A 21,298-nucleotide genomic window follows, 5' to 3' on the forward strand; every position below is an offset into this window, starting at 1 on the left:
ACTGTCCTTTTGGTCTTCTCTGCCGGCTCAGTCTTCCAGTCCTCATGGAAAGGAACCCTGTCCTCTCTTCTCCTGGGCTGTAATCATCCTTTCTTACCCCTCTAGAAACGTGCCATCTACAAAACTCATCTACACCGTTTCCCGTGAACTCCCCACAGCACCCCTCCATGGTGTTAACTCCATTTTGTACGTGAAAACTCTGAGGTCCCGGGGACTGGTGGGGATGGGCTGGCACCCAGGCCTACTGTCCTTCCCAGAGTGCTCACACTGCAATCCTGCAGCACAACTGACAGGCTGTGACAGTCCCTGTGGGTGTCAGTGATGCTCCCCAGAGGGACCAGGAGCACCCCCACCCTTCTGAAGTTTCGCAGATGGTAGAGCAGGACCAGCCCAGACCCTCTGCTCTGGGCAGGGACAGAGATTGTCTAGGCATAGATGGGGATTACACAGCTAATCCAGGGCTCTGGGCAGAAGAAGGGGAGCAGGATGAAGCCAGAGGGTGAATGCCTTCCTTCTCTTTCTCTCGGTGAGCCAAGGGGACAGAACTGCAGGGAGAAGCAGACTAGGCTGATGGAGACCGGAGGTGCTGGGCACGGGCTAATGGAAATGGAGGCCGAGAGGCAGAGTCCCCATGTTCCTTCAGGGCCAGGCTCTGGGCCAAGTAGTGGTCTGTGTTATTCCCTTAATCCTCCCACACCCAGAGCGTGGGAATGATGAGCCTCTGTTTGCAGAAGCAGTGTATCCACAGCGCCAAGTGGCCTGCCCAGGGTGCACTGCGTCTGGCCTGCCCAAGACTTCAGAGCTCAGGCAGAGTTTCCCAACAGTAAATCCCCCGTTAGGTCCCCCCTCACCTAGAGCACCTACTTGCTAGGCTCCCCAGGTGAAGAGGGGGGTCCCTCCAGTGTCACCTCTTAGGCACTGTCCTCTGTGGTGTCCCAGGCCCTGACTCTCACCTCTTCCTCAGCACCCATCCCAGCCTGTCTGCCTCTTTAACCAGCATCCAGGCCAGAAATTAGGAAGCATCAGGGAAGCCTCCTGGTCCCGCAGGTTCCAGATCTATGGCATCCTGCCAGTTCTACCTTCCAAACATGGCCTGTGTCATCAGGTCTGTTCATCTCTCACCTGTAGTTTGCAAAGCCTCCTGGGGGTATCCCAGCCTCATCTCTCCGTCCCTTCAATGTCTTATCTGCAAATATGGAACCAGTGGACATACTGTAAATTTCAGACACTTTTTGCCTGAGACTGTGGTTCTCCGCTGTCCTCAAGTCAAAACCCAGGGCTCTTGGTCTGGTGTCCAAACCCCTGCAGCCCAGCTCCAGTGCATGCTAGTTGGGCGCACGGGGATCTGTCTTCTACTCTCTCCTTTTTCTTGTTCCTCCTGAGGAGCCTGTTGGCTGTCGCCTCCCCCAGGAAACTTTCTTCAGCCACAGGATTAACTTTCTTGGTAACTAACATCACAGGCCCAGGAAGGCACCATCAGGTCTCTCTTCTTCAACCCCCGTGCAGAGCTCGAGGAAAGTGCTGATTCGATACCGTAATTGAATTTTATATTTGGAAAATGAAAATTTGTTTTCTTTACTTGGAAATTTAAAAATTTCCAGGAAAGCCGAAATAGTAACCTGTTTTTACCACCTAGATTTTAACACATTGTCATTTGCGGCGTTTTCATTCTGTCTTCTGGGTGATTTTAAAATGCTTCAAATAGCATATAAATATACTGATCTCTAAAAATTTAGAGCTTCAAAGAAAAAACTAAAAGTCACTCTCCCTGCCCAATGTTTTTTTCTTTTTCTTTTCTTTCTTTCTTTCTTTTTCTTTTCTTTTCTTTTTTCTTTTTTTTTTTTTTTTAGTACCAGCGACTAAACCCAGGGGCACTTAACCACATCCCCCACCCTTTTTATTTTTTATTTTGAGGCAGGGTCTCACTAGGTTGGTTGCTTACAGCCTGGCTAAATTGCTGAGGCTGACTTTGAACCTGTGATCCTCTTGCCTCAGTGTCCTGGGATTATAGGCGTGTGCTACCACGTCCAGCACCAAATGGTTTAGGATCTTGACAGGGAGTATGAGGTCTGCTGAAGCTTTTGACAGACACCTTGATCATGTTAAGAAAATTTCCATCCAAGAGCGAAGTTTTACTGAGTGGTGTTGAGCTGCTTCGACTACAGTTGAGATTATGTTGTTTTCCTTCTTTAATCTGAGGATAACAACATCAATCATTTTACTAATCTTTTGAACTATTATTGACCTAAAGAGGAGGCCCTGTGAGGCTGTGAGAGCAGAGACAGAAGGCAGTCAGGATTAAGGCAAGTGCTCTACCACTGAGCCACACCCCAGCCCCTGATTTAGCTTTTTAATCCATGCTCTGCACGAGGGGAGCTTGTTTCCTCTGGAGGATCTTGCTCAGTTTTGCTTCAGTGTCCTGCTAGCCGCTTAAAACAGGGTGGGCCGCTTTTGCCTTTTTGTATGTACTGGGAGTGTTTGCTGAGGGCAAAGCTGAGCCATTCCTGCATCATGACTAGGACTGACTGTAAGCCACCGGGAGCTGGCACCTTGCTGACCACTTCTTGTTTCCTTGAGCCAATTTTGACCAGAAAATTTAAAAGAACATTCTCTTATTGGATTATTTATTTTTCCAATATAAACCATTTCTCTGTTTCTCCACATTTTTTATTGGTGCATTGTAGTTGCACACAATGTTGAGATTTGTTGTTACCTATTAACCATATGTGTACACAATAGAACAATATAATTTGGCCAATTTGATTCTCCAGCACTTTCCCTTTATCTCTCTCTCCCCCTCTCTCTTTTATTTTTTGGTCCTGGGGATTGAACCTGGGAACTCTACCCCTGAACCATATCTCCAGCCCTTTTTATTTTTTGAGACAGTGTCTTGCTAAGTTGCTGAGGCTGGCTTTTAACTTGTGATCCTCCTGCCTCATCCTCCGGAGTTACTGGGATTACAGGCCTGTGCCACTACGCCTGTCGGTATCTTTGAATAATTTTGCCTCAAGGTCTATGTTCTCTTGCTATGCATGCTTTTTTTGTAGTGCTGGGGACTGACCCCAGGGCCTTGTGCGTGTGAGGCAAGCACTCTACCATCTGAGCTATATCCCCAGCCCTATGCATGCATTCTTTTAGTTTGTATTTGGTAAACTCTTTTTCTGTCTCTTTACTTCTAGTCTTTCTTCCGTTTTCCTAGCATCTCTTAAAAACAAGATCTCATTAAACTTCACTCTGTTTTACTCGAACACAATCAGGGTCTGCCTTTTCAAAAGAGCCTGAGCTCTTTACCTTTATTGCTATTGCCACCAGGACTCATATCGGCCACATATTGTGCTTTCTGTTTAGTATTCTTCCTCTTTATTTCATTTTCCCTCTATTTCTGGGTCTTCTGTTGCATTAGCTGAGCTTTCTGTGTGCGGTCTCCTGTGGGTTTGGAAGTTTTACATTTTGCTTCTATTTTTAGTGGCTACTCTCAAATTTTTAAGTCAGGCCTAAACTTCACTTCCAGGCAAAAGCTAGCTAATGTCTCTCTACCCTCCTGCTGAATATGAAACAAAAACAGTGTGCAGTTGTCCCTTGGCATTCACAGTGGACTGGCTCCAGGACCCCCAGGATTCCAATATCCATGGATAGTCAAGTCCCTACATCAAATGGTGTAGTATTTGCGTGTCACCTACATACACACTCCTGTATATGTTAAATCTCTAGAACACTTAGAATACCTGATGCAGTCTAAATGCCGTGTGGATAGTTGTTCTACGGTATTGTTAAGGAAATAAAGTCTTGGCCAAGCTCAGTATCAGCATAGAGGCGGTATTTTTTTAATCAAATATTTTCAATTCCTGTTTGCTTGAATCCTGGAACTCAGAACCCACAGATAGGGGCCAACTGTATGTATACCATGTCTTTCTCCCAAGTCCCTCCCTGGCCCTGTTCAATGGAGGCCTGGCTGGGCCTTTCTGGCCCCTGCTGCAGGCGGATGGCGGAGGCCTGACCTCAGGATCTCAGCCATGGCTGGGCACCTGCATCCTGGCTGCGACCCAGACGCTGGCTCCCACCCTGGCTGCAGGTTAATTCCTGTTTCCCTCCTTGGGAGAGAGGTTTATTTCAAATCTACACAAAACTCTGCTTTTTCTCGGCTGAGATTTCAGTATTCAGATTTCTTTCTTCTCTCATATTAACGTGTTTGACAGGACAGAGGGGGTCTCAGGCTGGTCTCGTCTTTCTTCAACTAGACACCTTTCTAATTTTTGTCTATAAATTTAAAACCGGGGGAAGGAAAGTCAGGGGGTGGAGGCTGACGGTGACCTAGAACAGGAGTGTGTGCGGGGTGGGCTGTTCTGCTGCCGCCAGGCCTCCTCCTGGCTGCTCTCAGCTCTCTGCTACGCGGCCCAGCCCCCGTCCTGCCAGTGTCTCTGAGTCCCCCTTTGGCTAATACTGATCCTGACACCTGACATTGTGATGCCAGATTCGTGGGACCCCAGTAGACCTCCAGGAGCCGAATCCGATGCAATCACACAAGAGTCTTTATTACAAGCTCGAGCCCTGGACTCACAGCTGTTCCCAACGTAGGGGTCCCAGGGAGTGAATCCCTTTGTTCAGTAAGGATTTATAGGTTTTAGGGGATACTCTGTGCGTCACAACATCAAACAGCAAATCATGTCACACCGCGAGAAAGTCAAACAACAACTCTTAACATTGGTTTGCACATTCACTGGCAGGAACAAGTTGGGTAGGGGTGATTGGTTAGTACAAGAGGGGGATTCGTTTGAACTGATTGGTTTAATCCTTGAGGGGAGTACGTTTCCCAACATGTTATCAACCACCCAGACTAAGGGGGGGGGGGGGGTCATCTGGCATCCCAGGTATTTTCCCTGTCTCATGCTGATTGGTGGTTGCTAGGGGGTTGCTAGGGGTCCCCACCTAGCCTGACTGAGTCAGGGACACCTGGCGCAGCAGATCTCTCCTGTTATTTGCAGACAAACAACTCAGCAGGGTGGGGATGTGCCTAGGAGTGCTCTGTGGGTTTTTCCAAGGATAAAGGTCACTCCCCCTTCCTTGGACAGGCCTTGAGGTAGAAGCTGTTTTCAAAAATGGAGTCACATCAGTTTCTCAAATCACCTGCAGCTGCTGTCAGGTGATGGACCATGGAGCTCTCAGTGGACACAGGTCTCAGGTCCCCAAACAGTGCCCTCAGGTCACCACTCCTGGCACCTCCCTGTGGGGATCAGACACCCTGCAGATCTGGCCTGGGTATGTGCCTTGTCTCCCCGTGGCCCCTCCCCCAATTGACCTTGGCATCCTGCCTAGGTGCTATTTGTCCCCCAACACAAAAGCACCAGTCTCTTTGTTTCTGCCCAGCATAGCCCTTGATGGCTATTTGGGATGACAGACACCAAGAGGAGCTTCCATGTCCCTCCGTGAATCCCAGGCTGTTGGTAATGCGAAACCCACCTTCACCGCTCTTTGAGGGTCCAGTGTTTAGAAATGCCAGACCCCATTTATCAACCAGCAAAAGGAGGAAGCCCCTGCTGTGTTTATTATTAGAAACAGGTTGAGCCCTTCGTCTTCGGTTACATTTTCTTCCTCCTGCTGTCCCTTGGCTCCCTGCAAAGATGATTTCCCCCAAGCCACAGAGGAGGTTTGGAGGGGCTTCCGTTGCTGCGCTGGGTCCGTTGCTCTCTGGTGAGGCCCTCCCTTCTGGAGAGCGTAGAGCTGAGCCGAGACAGCTGGCCGGGCTCTGATGGAGGGGCTTCTTCATAACCACGTGCTTGATGTACTGCAGTTTTTCCTGGAGAAGTAATTTCTACAGATATACAGCCATTAGGGTGTTTTACGTCCTGGTTTTGTTATTTTGGGTTTTATTACTTCTCTTGAACTCTTCGGAATGTTCTAAAACTCTCTTCAAGGCCTGATCTGTGGTCGTCATAGAGAATGTCCCAAGAGCAGTTGGAAGGACAGTGCCCTCCCTGTTTTCCCTGCAGGAAGCCCTGTCTCCTTGTTAGCGACTGGTGTGTGAACGCCGGGGTATGTGATTTGGTAACAGAAACTCATATTGTAGTTGCTTTGTATGTCCCCACTTTGGGGAGGTGTGTAGTGGCTCTCTCTTGGTCTTCATGGCTTTGGGGGATTGTGACAGAGGGGTGAGAACATCCGCCCCAACCACAGGCCTTCCTCCCCCATCAGAGGCTGCAATGCCTCCTGTCAGTAGATGCAATGGTCTTGCTGATAATCATGGATAACCTGATGCACAGCAGTGATCTTGGCACAGGGGACTCTCAGCTGCGATGCAGTCGTGTTCATTCACTCTGGGGCTTTTTTAAAGAAATTCGCCCCACACCTAAGGTCGTAGGCACACTTAACTTCCTTCTGTGTTTGACTCTTCTCTTTCCCAGGCAGGTGCGCCACAGGCTTCTCCAGCCCTGCTGCCGTGCATGTTGGCAACGGGACGGTTCCTTGTTGGGAGCAGCCATCCTGTAGGTGCAGGAGCTGAGGGGCATTCCCAGTGCCAGCAGCATCCATTGTGACAACAGAACTGCCTGCAGACATTGCCAGATGTCTTCTGGGGGACTAAACTGCCCCTGGGAAGGTCAAGAACTGCTGATCTATTTGGAGTTTATTATATATAGTGTGAGGCAAGGACCCAGTAACATCCTTAATACAGCGAGTGGATTTTATTAATACTATTAAATAACTCTTCAAACTTACAGCCCTGTGCTGCAGAATGACTTTCCAGTCAATGACAGATGGCATGGATGCCGGTGGTCCCCTAAGTAGGTTCTATGATGTTAGCACAATGACAAAATGTCCCCCTGTCAAATGATACAGGACTCTACTTAGATGCCTCTGCCATCGCACCCCAAGCTCCTGGGTCTACGTGGGCTCTCGTGTGTGTGGCGGGGACTGGATGGACATTACAAGCTCACTTCTTTTTCCAGGGCAAAGAGCGAAACTGTTTCCCAGCCCCCTTGCCACCAAATGGGGCAGCAGAAGCAGAGTGTGTCACTTCCAGACCTGGGCAGCTGCAAGCAGGTGTGTGTCACCACTCTCTCTCTCTACCCCCACGTGTAGGTAGTAGTCAGTGATGAGCAGTGGGCAAGGTCACAGGTTTCTTTAAATGACTTTTAAGGCAAATGAATAATCGAATAACCTATACAACAACCACAGGCTCACAAACCTGCAGATAAACAAGTGGAAACCAAGGGAGCCAATTAAGAAATATGTCAAGAGGGCGGGGATATAGCTCAGTTGGTAGAGTGCTTGCCTCGAGTGCGCAGTGCCCTGGGTTCAATCCCCAGCACCACACACACACACACACACACACACACACTCACACTCACACACTCTAAGTAAGTAAATAAATAAAAAGAAACACCTCAAGAAAAGAGGATCAGTGGGACCTACACCCAACAGGGTCTGTAGGAGTCATTGTAAAGCTAGGATTTATGGCCACAGGTTTCTCAGCATATTTCAAAAGAGAAATTTCTTAGTAGCGCAGGTGCACTAAGATAAATTTTGCCCAGCCACTGACCCCAATATCCACATTAACATAGGATGGACGTGTAGACGAAGCCTCCCTGGACAGGATGATCAAGGAGACAGTTCTAGAAAAGACCAAGGAGGATCAAAACCTCCCCTGCCCAACGTCAAGGAGAGGCTGAACACTTGATTGGCAGAGGGTGCAGAAGGGGAACCCCAGCTCTCAAGGCAAATGTCAACCTGATGAACGAGGAAGCAGCCCTGTTTCCTCTGTGGACCTCCATTCCCTCTTGAGAGGGCTTCATGCTTGAGCCTTACTTTACCTTCCTTCGTGATAAAGTTCTCTTGACTTTTTGCGTCTGACTTTAAGTTTTCTTTCATGAGAACACAAGAATGAAGATCTGCAGCTTCAGGTCACCCTGTTGGTCCCCTCTGTCCTTTCCAAGGACAATGAATCTGGGCTTAACCAGGCAATTCTCACCCAGGGCCCCCAGTGGTCAGTCAGATAGCAGCTGCATGGGGTCACCTTGAGGGCACCCTGGTCACCTGGCTGGCACCTGTCACCTGGGCTGGGAGAGCAACTGGAGACGCTTTGTGTCTCTGTCTCCCTCTCCCCTCTCCCTGTGGAGCAGGCAGCCCGGGATGAATGTCACAGAAACCGCCAAGCCTGGAACCCCCCACCCCCACCATTCCACTGCTCGGTTCACCCTGAGGCGACACAAAGGCTGGCCGGCTTCCCGGGAGGCACAGAGGGGCAGTGCTATCCAAGTGTTTGTGGACACATTTAAAAATCCATGAGAAAGTGATGCAATTCCAAATTCGGTTTGTTTATCTCTCTGGAAGGATGCAGGGTCTTCATCTTATTCCCGTCTCTGGAATTTCACAATGTGCTTCTGATCAGTCTTGGGTTCTTTTCATTCCGGAAGCTGCTGTTCCTCAGGCTGGGAGGCGGAACTGTATTACTCATTGGGTCCTTTCCTCCCTGCTCTTTGGTTTTCTGCCTTCTCCCCGCCTCTCCCTGCACCTCCTCAAGTCGTTATTACCTTTTATCTTTTGTTCTATTTTTGCATTTTCCTCAACTTCATCTCCTGAGATTTTTCATTTCTGCTCTCCTATTTTTAACTCCCGAGAACGCCTTCTTTCTCTCCAGGTGCTCCTTTCGATAGCCTCCTTCTCTTAATCTCTTGCTCTCTTTTTTAAAATTTCCCTGAAGAGCGGCTGGGGCTGGGGCTCAGCGGTAGAGCACCTGCCTGGCATAAGTGAGGCCCTGGGTTCGATTCTCAGCACCGCATGTAAATAAACAAAATCAACAACTAAATTTTTTTTTAATATAAAATCCCTGAAGATAAGGATTAAAGTTCATTTGAAGTTGTGTGTGCGCTCGCACGCTCACAAGAGCATCCCGTAGGACCTCTCTCTTCTCTGAGTGCCTTCTGTTTGCTACCTTTTCCTTTCATGTTAGAGCTTTCTCTCAAATATCTGGCAATCTTGGTTGTCCATTGATATCTGATGCCCTGGGAATTTGCAGGAAGCTGACAGGGAACTTCTGCCAGCAGACCCTGCTATTGGGCTCCCTGGGCTTGTGTCTCAGTGTTCTGGTGGGCGGCTCCTGATCAGCTTTCCCTGATGCCTGTGATCCAGTGTCCAGTCTCTTCAAGAGCCCAGAAACCAGTCAGGAGTTGTTCCTCCCTGGGAAGAGCCTGTGGGCGCCCGCGGTCCACTGTGGGATGGTTCTCCACTCAAGTTCCAGACACCTGAGCAAGGACTTCCAGGTGGCACGGTGGGGTCACTGGCCTCCAGAGAAATGACTGTGAATGTGCAGATGGACGATGGCCGACCACATGGGAAAAGAGCCCAAGCCTGCAACTGGCAGCTACCAAGTCCAGGACACCAACCCCCATCTACACTAGCCTGCCAGAGGCCAGCCACAGTGAGACTGCTCCCTCCCTGACCATCTGCAAAAGACAACTGTGGTGATCAGCCCCAGATGCCAGGACTTGGTTGATAACTGACACTGGGCTAGTTTTTGTCTCTGCTTTTAACTTAAGACCTCCCAGCGAAAGCCAGGTGTATAGTGGGATATCTGCTTTGAGTCAGGCTCCCCCAGCTCCCTGGAGCAGCTCCCTCCATCAGGACATGCCGGAGCCTTCCTTCCCTGTGTCCACTGAAAACCATTCTCCTTCCCTGCCTGCCTTTGAATCTCCGCAAACACAAGCCACAGTGGCTGGTTCCCTGTTGGAGCAAGCTTGGGTAAGTAGCCCGAGCATGTTCTCGGTCGGTTGGTCCTTGTGTATATTTCAGAGGGTAACTAGAAGCAGACTGGAGGGAAATGACGGAGCTGTGGTTGGAAGAAGTTGCACAGCGGGTCAAAAGTTCCCAGGGGCGGGGGTGGGGGGGTGAGGGTGGGGCTTTGGGAAGCCCACAGAAGCGCGACTGTGGATCCTTTCTTGGGCCGAGTCTTAGTCCATTTTCTGTTGCTATTAAAAAAATACCTGAGGCTGGGTAATTTAAAAAGAGACTTTATTTAGGTCACCATTCTGCAGGTCCCAGAGCACTGGGTGGCTTCTGCTCAACTCTGCTGAGGTCTGAGCGTGTCAGTGGCGGAGGGGGAGCGGGAGATCACGTGGTGAGGCAGGAAGCCAGCGAGCCGCAGGGGCCGGTGCTGCTCTTCTGAACTGCCCGTCCTGGTGGGAACTAACCGGCTCTGTGAGACCAGGATTCATTCCTTCCCAGGGCAGAGCTGCCGCTTCCATCTCGTCTCACACAGCCACATGGAGCCATGAATCTCTGGGGGACACACTCAAGCCATCTCCAACCGGTCAGAAGGGGCAGCTCCAGAGCCACCCCTTGCTGTCCCCAGTGGCCCAGGAACAGCACCAGTCATGCCCACAGCTCAGGGCACCCCAGGCCTGCTCCTCCCTCCAGGCTGCTGCCCAACGCCCATGTCAAGAAGAGAGCTGGGACCCTCAGCTTCTTCTCCGCTGCCCCCTCTGCCTGTGCCTTCCTGGGCCCTCCCCCTCCAGATCAGATTCTGTCGCGTCTTGAGGGGACTACACCAGAGTCACAGCTCTCTCTCTCATCTCCTTCTCTGATCAACTCTGAAAGCAGATGGGTTGACTGGATCCCCTCGGCCTGAGCCCAGAGCAGCGCATCGAGGGTCTGGTCACGTTGCAGTAGCAAACAGCTTCAGAAGGCAGCAATGTACAAGGTCAGGGGCATTTCTCAGTCATACCGCATGTCCATTACACATTAGCAGGGGCCCTCTCCATGTCATCTTCACTGGGGACCCAGGCTGGCAAAGTCACCACCATCTGAGACGTCTCCAGTCTCACGGTGCGGGGTGGGTCAGAGCCGGGTTTCCTCGCACACAGTGCCCGGCTTGATAAGTGGCTGAAAGTCTCACTAAATGGTTGAGTCTAGCCTCAGACTTGCCATTCTTCGGCCTCAGCCTCTCCAGTCGCTGGAATTGCAGGCTGCGCCTCAGCCCCTGGCAAGGGTGGGTGCACTTTTACACTTTTAACCTTTGACCTGCACATCCTGAATCCAAAGGCCTCTGTCTGGTGAATCAACTGCAGCCACTGCCCACTTTCCCAGCCCCTGGGCGCTGCCCGGCGCTGCCCTCAGCTGCTCTGTGTCCCAGGCTCCCGGAGCTGTCCAGGCACCTGCCCTGATGCTGAAGCTGGCATGTTTTGACACCTTGAATGGCCCCAGAGCTCAGCCTCTGGACGTGGAATCTGCCTCAGGGCCCGTCACAGGGCACCAGGGCAGAAGACGGCAGCCAGGACACAAATGCCTCCCCTCCACCCGACAGTGACATTTCCTCGAAAGGCTCAACTCATTAGGATAAGTTTTCTTGGAAATGGAGGGAAGGCGGTTGGAGTCCCTAAGGACTCCTGTATGTGGGGTGTCCCCCGGGTTAATGGCAAGCTCTGGTCTTGGCCAAGAGCCTACCACGGCATTGCTCCTCTGGCTGTTCTTGGGAGTGCTATCCGGCTGGTCCCTCCTGCCCTTCCCTGCGCCTACCCCAGGCCTCTGCTTCGCCTGGCTCCTCTGCCCCTATGGACGCCCCTTCCCCAGTTACCAAGCTGGGTTCATCTTTTTTTTTTAAATATTTATTTTTTAGTTGTAGTTGGACACAACACCTTTATTTCACTTGTTTATTTTTGTGTGGTGCTGAGGATGGAACCCAGTGCCTCACACGTGCTAGGCGAGCCACAACCCCAGCCCGTGGGTTCATCTTTTTGCTCCAGTCCTTCCTTCCACAAACTGGACATGAGACGAGGTGGGAGACCCACTGGACTGTCCACTGTGATGGTTAATTTCATGTGTCAGCTTGGCTGTGCAACGGGATGCCCAGATAGCTGATTAAATGTGACTTTTGGGTGTGTCTGCGAGGGTGATTTTGGAGGAGACTGGCATCTGAATGGGTGGGCTGAAGCACAGCAGCAGCAGCCCTCTCCAAAGTGGGCACGCATTGTCCGACCCCCTGAGAGTCTGGGGAGAGCGCTCTGGCTCTAGGGCTTTGGTCTCCAGCTTGCAGATGGCCCATCGTGGAACTTCTTGGCCTCCATGATCCCATGAGCGTACCTTATAATAGACTTCTTCATATGCACGTGTGTGTATACAGAAGGCATTAAGAACATGCTGCTCCAGAATATGCCACTCTGGTGTACTGACTATATTGAGTTAGACACTCAAAAGACAACAGGTACTGGATCATTCGGACCGTCCTTCCTTGACTTAAAAGCAGGAGGTGAAATTCCCACGTGAACGCTGCCCTCCCTCTACAGAGGGAAAACCTCATTCCCACCAGCAAGGATGCAAGGGAGATCCCCCGACAATCCTCATTAAACCCACCCCCCTCTCCCTAGCCTCTTCTCCATCCAGTTACCCACCTCCCAAGCCGCTCAGCCTCCTCCATTTTCACAATTAGCTACTCTTTGTCCAGCTCACACTCACACTCCCACGCTAACCATGTCTTTGGTCTTCTCATCCCACGAAGCCTCCTGCGCCTTGGAAAGTTTGGATGAAGTCAATTTAACGCTCTCGGGCTGGTCTGGCTCCTGTTGATTGAGTTCTCAGGCCTAGCCAAAGGAGAGGGGGAACAAGATAGAGGTAAATTCCGGGGTCCCCTAGTTTCTAACAAGGAGAAGGGGTTCCCTGGCTGGGACCCGGCTTGCTCCAGGCTGCTGAAGCCGAGACTCCTGACAGAAGCCAGCAGGAGGGGAGGATGCTCAGCCCGGCCTGCTCCCAGACCTCTGGCGCCAGGTCCAGCTGAAGCCTAGCAAGAGTCTCTCCTTGTCTCCTTCCCTTCCAAAATTCAGGAGAAAACCTCTGGGTGAGCCAGGTCTTTGGGGAGAGCCCCCGCCGGAGTCTGTCAGGTCTGTTCTTGTTTCTGTTGCCCCTTTTCCTCCCAGAGATGGTCACTGCTTTCTCCAGTCTCTGTCCTTCCCGTCACTGGGAGTGAGGAGGAGGAGGACAGCTGGAACCCAGATGTGGGTCCTGTGCCTGTTACCTGAGCCACCCTCGTGGCCAGGCAGGTCACGTCCCCTGTCAGGCCGGCCTCCGTGCAGACTTTCTGCCACTCCCGCGAAAACTCTTCACCCGTCTTATTTTACATCTTATTTTACACCGAGGGCTTGGCTTTGTGACAGTAAGAATCTCCCGTCTGGCCTCTGCCAGGCAGGGGGACACAAGTCTTGGCTGGTGTGGGGCTGCCAGCAGAACACACAGGGAACAAAGGTCTGAGAGACACACAGCTCTTTCTTTGTTTGACTCCCTGGGAGTTTGTCCTGATAAGAGGCCCCAGGGAGGGCTTCCTCATCTCCACCCTCACTGTCCCATGTGGTCCACCTGGTGCCTCCGCGGGAGACCCACTGTTTCACAAGCACTTTTATCACCACCTGTGACAACCAAGGACTTTGCTTTCTTGCACAGCCGTTGGGAGTGGAGTCTGGGATCATGGAGGCTGGATCTCGTGCATCTGCTCTCTGGATACTTCTTGTGGCCATGCTACAGATTCTTTCTAAGCCTGGAAAGTTCCCTCCTGGTGTTTCTTTGAAAAGGCTTCTTGTGATGGGCAGCATCACCCCTGGAATAAAAGTCTCGAAGCTCCCGCTCGGCAGTGGCCTCAGCGGACCCTTTGAATGGGAAGGGCTTCTATATTGGGGGGAAACAATTAGTGCTGACAATGCAGCTCATGGGCAGAACACTTGCCTGGAGTGTGCAAGGCCCTGGGTTCCATCCCCAGCAAGAAACACTCACTGGCAAGGGGTGTTCTTCCACCCATGATTACCCTGTAGTTATCCGACTGGCCAGATGATCTTGGGGGTAAATATCCCTAGAGAGGGAACAGATGACCAAAAAATTTCTTAGGGCCTCTGTCTTTGTTTTGCTATAACAAAATACCTGAGGCAAGCTAACCTTATAAAATAAAGAGATTTATTTAGCTCACAGTGTGAGGTTCAAAGTTCAAATGCATGATGCAGGATGGGATGAGGGTCCCAGGGCAGATGACAGGAACATGTGAGAAAGGAAGGGATCACTTTTCAAAACAGGAAGCCAGATAGAGAGTGGAGGCTTTCAAGAGGGCTTGACTTGGGCTGGGGATGTGGCTCAAGTGAGCGGTAGCGCCGCTCGCCTGGCATGCGTGCTGCGGTTAGATCCTCAACACCACATAAACAAAGATGTTGAAACAAAGATGTTGTGTTCCCCGAAAGCTAAAAAAAAAAAAAAGAGGGCTTGACTTGGAGGCCAGCTGCCAGTTTGGACTTCCCACTAAGCCCCACCTCTTAAAGGGCCCACCCCCCACCTAGGAAAGAAAGCTTAAAGCCTCTGCCTGCCAAAAAGCCAGAACTACCCTGTGGACTCTGAGAGGTTTGAAAGACCCTCCTCCCCTTCTCCATGGAACCCATAGATGAGCAACTTTAAGTTAAAACCCACCCCTTGTGGCCAGTAAAATTCTAAATTGTTTTTTGTAAGATTCACCCTCTTTCCTAGAGAAGCATAGGTTCTGAGACAGAGTCTTAGGACTCCCTCGATTTAAATAAAACCATCATTTTCTGTCTTCCTGGAAACTCACCCACCAGGTAGCTCTACAAGGCCCAGTTAAGTTTCTCTCCAACCTGATCAGGCACCCACTCCTCCCTCAGCTCCTACCACAGGACAAGCCCAATTTCTTTCTTTTTTCTTTTTTTTGTGGTGCTGGGGATTAGAACCCAGGGCCTTGTGCATATGAGAGGAAAGCACTTTACCAACTGAGCCATGTCCCCAGCCCTAACGCAGCCCAATTTCTATAACTTCAGTCCAAGATCAAAAATGCTCGGGGGCTGGGGATACAGCTCAGTTGGTAGAGTGCTTGCCTCGCATGCACAAGGCCCTGGGTTCAACCCCACATCACACACACACACACACACACACACACACACACACACACACACACACGGAGCTCAGATGCAGTCGGTGACAACCTGCAAATGTGCGGGGGTGTGGGGGGGTGGGGGCTGGGGATCTAAGCTGAAGCTCAGGGCTCCTGGCGCCCTTGCCCTCGTCATGGGTCGGGGTGGGTGGGTGGCTCTTCCGGACTCACTTCTGACAGATCAGATCAGTGAATGGTGGACTTAGGCACCTCTAGGTTTTGAAGAGCTGGAGCAGTCAGTGATTCCTCACTGGGGTCAGCACCAGGTCACAGTGACCTGCGCTCCTCTGGGAGGGTCACCAGGGAAACTTACAGAGTATTCTCAGGAGCCAGGCAAAGAAAGCGATGGGATTGCCGAGTGAGAAGCCGCTTCTCGTTGGTGCAGTTTCCAGGTTCCTCTTACTGTTCACAGGAGGCTTCGTAGGAATTTATTATACAGGTAAAGAAAGGGCCAGAGGCCCCCCCCCCCCCATGTTTTTAAACAAGTCCCCAGGCTGTCAGCTCTCTTGCCAGTTCACAAGACCCATCCCGGCTCTTCCCGATGACAGGCCACCTATGACGAGCCCCACTAACCAGCCTCATCACCTGGGTCCCCATAACACTTAACATCCTGCTCCCCTGCCGCCCTCTGAGAGCCTGGCAGCTGGGGACATGGTACCCCGGTCACGGAGGCCTCTTGGATACCTGTCCTGACTTCCTTCTGGGTTGTAGCAGCTCCTGAAGGTGGAATTTCCAGGGAAACCTAACAACTGGCTGGGCCATACTTTTGCCCCATGAAACATTGCAGGCATAATCCACCAGCTACAAAGCCATCGAACTGGAAGAAGGAAACACTGCCCCACTGACACGGCTCCAGATGTGTTTTGGTCTGCCACGGTGTTGACACAACCTGGGAATCCCGTGGTCCTCCTATTGCCAGTGGGCACACAATTGCTGCCCTATTACAAACTGCTATAGTCTGAACGTGTTCCCCCAAATCCACCCGATGGGAGGCATTTCAGTCAGTCACAGGGAGCACTGCCCTCTGACGAGCTCAGCAGTCTCTCAGAGTGAACTCCTCCCTGAGAGATTGGCTCTGAGTTAGTCAGCTTCCCATCACTATAACCAAATACCTGACATAATTAACTTAAAAAGAAAGTAGGTATATTTTGGCTCATGGATTTAGAGGTCCCAGTTCATGATCAGGAGGACCTGTTGCTTTAGGGCCTAAGGCAACGCAGCACATCAAAACAAGCGTACAGAGCAGAGCAAAAGCATTTACATCACGAGACAGGAAGCAACGAAAGAGGAAGGGGCCAGAATCCACAGTCCCCTTCAAGAGCATACCTCCGATGACCTGAGGGGCTCTCATATAGCCCCATGCTGCGCCTGCTTGGATTACTCTGGGCAAAGTGTCTAATCTGCACATTTTAGAGGGCAAGATATTCTCTCTCCGTCAGATGAATGAAGCCCGACGTTTGGTGGATGGATCTGTCCTGTGGGACGGAGGCCGGTCAGCCATTGGGGGAAACGCTCTCCCTTTGACCTCTGGTGTTGATTCTCACCTGTTCTTTTGTCCTTCTGCAACTGCTCAGCCGCTAGCCTGATCCTCCTCTCTGTGGCCACCAACTCGGCCTTTGTAAGCCTAGGGCAGTCGAGGATGTGGGAAAAGGAGTTCCAGGTGTGCCACCCCAATAGATGCGCCTCTGGCATCCTGAGTATTTGGAATTAGACTTGAAGTACAGCAGGTGTGTGACCCTGTGACCTTCCTTTGCTTAAAAGCAAGGGATGAAATGCCCTTGTGAATAATGCTGCTATGGCTTGAATGCTGCTTGTCCTCATCAAAACTCCTGTTCAAACAAGCTCCAACGTAACGGTATTGAGAGACGCAGGGGCCTTTAAGAGGTATTGGGTCATGGGGGTGGAACCATCATGGATTTTTTTTTTTTCTTGCAGGGATGGGTCACTCCAGGACCACTTCCCACTCTGCAGGAAGCTGGCCACGATGCTGGTGCCATGCTCTTGGAATTTCAGGATTATGAACCCGAACAAACCTCTTTCCTTTATAAGTTAGTCTCAGGTGTTCTGTTGTAGCAACAGAAACGGACAGAGGACAGTGCCATTCTCATCAAGGACAGAATACGGAGGCCAAGGAAAATCTGTACAAACCAACCTTATTAAACTAACCCTATCTTCATGGACACTTTACTCAATTAACTGCCCTAGCCCAAGCCACTGGGCCATCACATTTTCTGCTATTTGTCTCAGTATACAGGTGTTCAACACTAGCTGTGTTTCGGGGTTCCCGAACGCTTTCCTCCTATTGATCTCTCAGGGTAATTCTCAGTGCCAGCCAAAGGTCAGAGGAAAAAATTCTGCCTCCCTACAGCAGCTTACTAGCTCTACTCCTCTGGAGAAGCTGGACTGGGACACTAGTGTGGCTTGTTGCCCAGGATGCACCAAAGTCCCAAGTCCCCAGGAAGTGAGGCGAGCCCCCCACAGGAGGGAGGCCCCCACCAGCCCAGCCGAGGGGGACAACACCCACAGCTGTCGAGTCCCTTCAGCTCTCATGTCCTGGAGGGTCACTCTAGCATGCACCTGCGGGACTAGAAATCACATCCATGAACTTCCCCCTCACTAGACCGTGGCGTCCTCTGGACGATGGCTGTGAGTACTCGCCCCTGTTTACTTTCATTTCCTGTCTTTCTTGCTTCCTGTTTCAGTGAACTGCCTGGGTTGCAGGCTCCAGGAAGAAACTCTGGGCCTTGGATGCAAGTTTCTCCAGTCTGTACCTTTCCCAGCCCGACAAGCGAGGGTCCCAGAGCCCTCTGCCCAAAAAACAACGCTCACGCTGCAGCATCTGTCGTGGAAATTTTATTGGTCTCAAGGGAGCAAGCAGCCCGCCTCTGGGAGGGCCCAGCAGCCCTCACTGCAGCCTCACTGTTTGCCATTGCCATTGATGGGGCGGTTGACGTGGTCCGGGGAGGCCAGGAAAGCCTTGAGCTTGGGCCGGGCGCTCAGGCGCGCCACGTAGGCCGAGAGCAGGGGGAAGGCGTCCAGGCAGCTGGGAGCCAGCACCTGGTGGATCAGCAGCAAGTCCAGCAGGTTGTAGTCAGCAAAGGAGATCTGCGGGGAAGGTGGGTCTCAGCTGGTGGGAGCAGGACGGAGGCAGAGAGCGGAGCCCACCCCCCAGGACTACCCCATTGGGCTGTGTGAATGGTTCTGCCGGTTTCCATTCACAAGGAGGGGGTGTCCCAGAAGGGCCAGATCCTCACCTGGTCCCCAATGATGAAGGCCTTGCCTCCCTGGTTCTGGGACAGTAGGTTCTCAAAAGGCTTCAGGTGGCCGGGCAGTGCCTTCACGTAGTTCTCCTTGCCAGCCTCCTGGCAGGAGGAAGCCCGGGCTGCGATCATCCTCCACACCCGCACCCAAGCCCCTGCTGCCCCCGAGATGCACCCCCTCTGCTGCCCACGGTGGGCAGGCCAGAGACGGGAGCCTGGCTGCTCCCCAGGTTACTCCAAGTGCCTCCAGTTCAGCTAATTCTCCACTCTGTTCACCTTCCTCTCCCCACTGGGATCTGCAAAGGCTGCCCAGCTGGCTTCCCTGGAGGATTCTTCTAGATCTCCCAAGCAGACACAGCCTGCTTAGAACTGCCCACAGGAGAGCCCAAGGCCTTCAGGACCTGGCCTGCTGTCCCCCACCTCTGTCTCCTCATGCTCCAGCTCCACACCCAGGCCTCACACACACACTGGTGAGTGCCTGCCTGCTCCCGGCCTCTGCTAAACTGGTCCTGATGCTCCAGATCTGCATGCCTTGCCCATCAAAACTGCCAGCATCTCCTTCCAGAAACCGGCAACAGATCCTCCTCCTCAGGCTGCTCCAGGAAGCCCCGGCCCAGCAGAGGCCAGGGGACCCATGTCTTGCCAGAGGCTTCCTGGGCTTGCACTCTGCCACCGCTACTGTTACTAGTCTGGCTCATCCCTGGCAATGAGGATGAGTGAGGGTTGTCTTGCCCATGAAGGTCCCTGGGCCCCAGCACTGAGCCTGACCCAGCCTCGGCACTCTGACTGGCATAGGGATCAACCAGAACCACATGAGGGTGGGGGGTCAGGACAGAAGAAGCCCCTTTCTTCCTTTACTCCCAGTGCCCAGGCTCACGTAGTTGGTGTAGATGAGGGTGACATATTTGCAGCGAAGATCCTCCACGCCATCATTCACCATGTCCACTAAGGCTGCCTCCCGCTGGTCCTTCCCATAGAGCCCTGGGGGGTCAGGGGAGCAGACAGCATGAGTGGCGCCTGATCAACACAGGCATGTGGCTCTCGGTGGGCCTCGGCTTGGGAGGGGAAGGGGACACAGATGGAGGCACAGTTGAGCCTAACACACTGCAGGTGCTCAGAGCTCCTGAGAGGCAGCCTGGCCCAGGGCAAGGAGGGAGGTGGGCCTGGGCAGCCCCCTGGGCAAAGGGCACAGCTTCTGCATGTCTCAACTGCATCCACTCCAGACTGGGAGGCCACACATGGTCCTCAGGACTCACCCAAGGAGCGGCCCAGGTGACGCAAGATGGCATTGGACTGGTACAGGTTGAGGTCCCCGTCCTGGAACTTGGGCAGCTGCCCATACACCTGGGGGATGACATGATTCCGTGAGGGCCACCAAGCCTGGCTGCCACTTGCCCTAGTTGCAGCCCCTCTAAGGCCCAGCTCATGCTCCCACAGAAGTATGGTCACTCACACAGGAGGCCTTCAGAGAGCCCTGCTGCCAGGTATCCGGAGTCACCACCTCCTCCTTCCAGCTCTGGCCCTGGTCAGCCAGCAGCATGCGCATGGCCTCGCATCGCCCTGGGTGGGGGTCAGGACGGGGTGGGTGGGTTGAGGGACAGCCCAGAGACCCAGCCTCAGGGGAACCAGAGGAAGGAGAGAGGGGAGGGGTCACTGGAAAGGAGACTCCAATTGATTCACAGAATACGGGGGAGAGACCTGGGCATGGCAAAGGAGACCAGGCCTTGCAGCCACATGGAGAGGCAAGGGTGGGTGGGGCCTCTTGCAGGTGGGCGAGGGGCCAGGGGCTGCAGATACCACCCTGTACCTCCCATCCCTGCGGCCGAAGACTCCTACCTCGAACCGGGAAGTAGACAATGGTGTAGGGCGGCACTAGAGCGGGGAGAGAAGACAGTTAGATCCCTGCGTGTCTTGTGGGGCGGGTGCACTCCGTCCGCTCCAGTGGGGACTTGGGCGGAGAGTGCACCCGCCCCCTCCCCAGGGCCAGTCCCTGCTCTGGGCCCCCTGAGAGCTCCCAGCTCCGCGCTGGGGACGCCCTGAGACCCCTGAGTCCCACTGGGGCACTGGGTGGGAGCTGCCCGGTGCTGGGAGCTCCGAGTCCCCGGGTAGCCCGGGCCCCGCGCCAACAGCATCCTGGGAGCCCTTGGAGACTAGACGACGCGGACTCACTGGCTGCTGCGCGGTCAGCAGAGCGGGACCGACACTGAGTGCGTGGACGACGGCGGCGGAGCTCGGCGCAGGCCCAGTGGCAGCCGAGCCTTATAAGGGGCGTCCCGCCCCGCTCCGCCCCTGCTGCTGAGTCACCGCGCTGGCCGCTGAGTCCTGACCAGCGGCGGCCCCCCGGCTCGTCCCGTCCCCGCCCGCTGGACGCGAGACAGCCGCGTTTGCGGGTCACATGTTCCCTGCTGGGCCTCGTGAGTCCAGGCGCCAGTGGGATGGGGTCCCCACCAGGCACAAAGAAACCCAGACAGGACTCAGCTGAGCCTGGAGCACTCGGGAGAGCACCTCTCGATTCTTTCTCTTCCACATCCCCGACCACAGCCCACCCAGAGCAGAGACGGGGGTGGGGGAGGCGCTCGGTACCAGACCACGATAGATGGGTGTGGAAGGCGGAGCCTCATTTCCTCATGGCAGGCGGCCAGGGCCCTCGGTGCAGCTGCGCTTGGGGAAGGGCTGGGAGGAGACAGACCCTGCACCCACCTGCGCCTGCACGTGTGGCCCACAAAGTCCCGCTGGGGCTTCCGCAAGCTCAGAGGGACTCCAAGAGCTGCTAATGGGCAGCCATTCCCCTGTGCCAACTGGTGAGGGGACAGAGGGTGAGCCCTCTGGAAAAGGCCCACCCAGAGGTGGCACAAGTAGGGACAGGCACTGTTTGGGAGCAGAGGTAAAATTCTGCCCAGGAAGGGCTGGGCCAAGGTTGTGCTAAAAATTCTGCCCAGGAAGGGCTGGGCCGAGGTTGTGCCTGGGCCAGAGAACACTCTCCACGTCTGCCTTGTGTGTCTCTGCCTGGGTTCTCCCATGCGCACACAACCAGCCTCCTCCCTACAGGTGTCCTGCCGGTGCCTCCCACCCTTAACACCCGATCTGTTTTCATCTTTCTTCTTTAATTTGCTTGTTTGAGTTAAAAGCAATTGCCTTC

The 21,298-nt window shown here is 53.1% G+C and overlaps 1 protein-coding gene and 1 long non-coding RNA gene across 2 annotated transcripts; one reads left to right on the forward strand and one right to left on the reverse strand.

The window, feature by feature from the left end:
* Positions 1-8,326: 8,326 nt before the first annotated feature.
* On the forward strand, positions 8,327-17,079 carry LOC124092652 (uncharacterized). Its single transcript, XR_006851684.2, has 2 exons — positions 8,327-9,732; positions 16,835-17,079. It is a non-coding gene; the product is annotated as an uncharacterized LOC124092652 (long non-coding RNA).
* Positions 17,080-17,736: 657 nt separating this feature from the next.
* On the reverse strand, positions 17,737-20,443 carry Gstp1 (glutathione S-transferase pi 1). The gene is made up of 7 exons (XM_046444579.2): positions 20,329-20,443; positions 19,996-20,031; positions 19,613-19,719; positions 19,416-19,503; positions 19,037-19,140; positions 18,154-18,261; positions 17,737-18,004 (listed from the first exon to the last, which is right to left on the reverse strand). Coding segments are annotated over exons 1-7 (633 nt in total). The 5' UTR covers positions 20,330-20,443; the 3' UTR covers positions 17,737-17,815.
* Positions 20,444-21,298: the final 855 nt, after the last annotated feature.

The sequence above is a fragment of the Marmota monax genome, unplaced genomic scaffold, assembly GCF_021218885.2.
Source record: "Marmota monax isolate L192 unplaced genomic scaffold, Marmota_monax_Labrador192_F-V1.1 WCK01_AAM20220418_F8-fsc00038, whole genome shotgun sequence".
Classification (NCBI taxonomy): Eukaryota; Metazoa; Chordata; class Mammalia; order Rodentia; family Sciuridae; genus Marmota; species Marmota monax.